This window comes from Opisthorchis viverrini (genome assembly GCF_000715545.1).
Source record: "Opisthorchis viverrini unplaced genomic scaffold opera_v5_5427, whole genome shotgun sequence".
Lineage (NCBI taxonomy): Eukaryota > Metazoa > Platyhelminthes > Trematoda > Opisthorchiida > Opisthorchiidae > Opisthorchis > Opisthorchis viverrini.
In genome coordinates, this window is record NW_008758370.1 from 1 (window position 1) to 812 (window position 812).

General features: G+C 44.1%; 1 protein-coding gene across 1 annotated transcript; it reads left to right on the forward strand.

Annotated features, from left to right (window-relative positions):
* Window positions 1-216: 216 nt before the first annotated feature.
* On the forward strand, window positions 217-447 carry T265_12307 (hypothetical protein; the record flags this gene model as incomplete). The annotated part of the gene is made up of 1 exon (XM_009179661.1): window positions 217-447. One exon carries the CDS (start codon window positions 217-219, stop codon window positions 445-447), a length of 231 nt encoding a protein of 76 aa, XP_009177925.1.
* Between the last annotated feature and the right edge of the window lie 365 nt (window positions 448-812).

The following is an 812-nucleotide window of genomic DNA, read 5'->3' on the forward strand; positions in this document are numbered from 1 at the left end:
GAAACAATGTGGACGGGAAAATAGTTTCCCTTTGTTGAGCGTCCAATGAAGACATAACTATGTAGGTCTCCAGTTGAATCCGAACTAGATAGGATAGTGTTTGAACTTCGGAGGAGTCTATCTAGTTGTCTCCAAAACCGTATATTGCAGTATACGGTACATGTTCAAAAGAATTACCGGTTGAAGACCTGCGAAAAAGATATTCAAGAATGAAAGATGCCGGAAAAGAACTCAATCAAATCTGGCTTTAAAGAAGTGAGCATGAGGTTCAACTTCACTGACAGAGGACAGAAACACTATGGATTAACTGCTGGGCTACCAGTGCCAGTGAACTTCGAGAAAGGAAGGCTCATTTTCAAGTTCGCTGTGGAAAGGATCGACTCCCAGCTTGCCTTAAACATTCATCTCTTCACTCTACTTGCCGAAACCAACTACGAAAAAACATAGACTCGAATGTCAGGACATGCGCGAGCAACTGATCCACAGCCATTATAGCATTGACTGACTCCTTATGTGACTCCCTCGTCGACGTGCATCTGGCCACTAGCTCCGCAATTGACACTAAAAATATGAAGGGGAGTCTCACTAACGACAATCTCATCTTTGTGTACGTTTGTGGCTTTTTCACCGTGCGGTGCGAGGCGTTTGTTGCAACTAATTGCATCCTTACAAGATGTAGGGTCGGTCAGACCGAATGTGTTGGCCGAACGTGTTATTTCTCATCGCATGGATGGAGAGAGACAGGGTAGAGATTTAGCTCTTCTCTGTCTCCTGGTTTATTTCGTACACCTGCTCAATAAATCGAGTTGTGA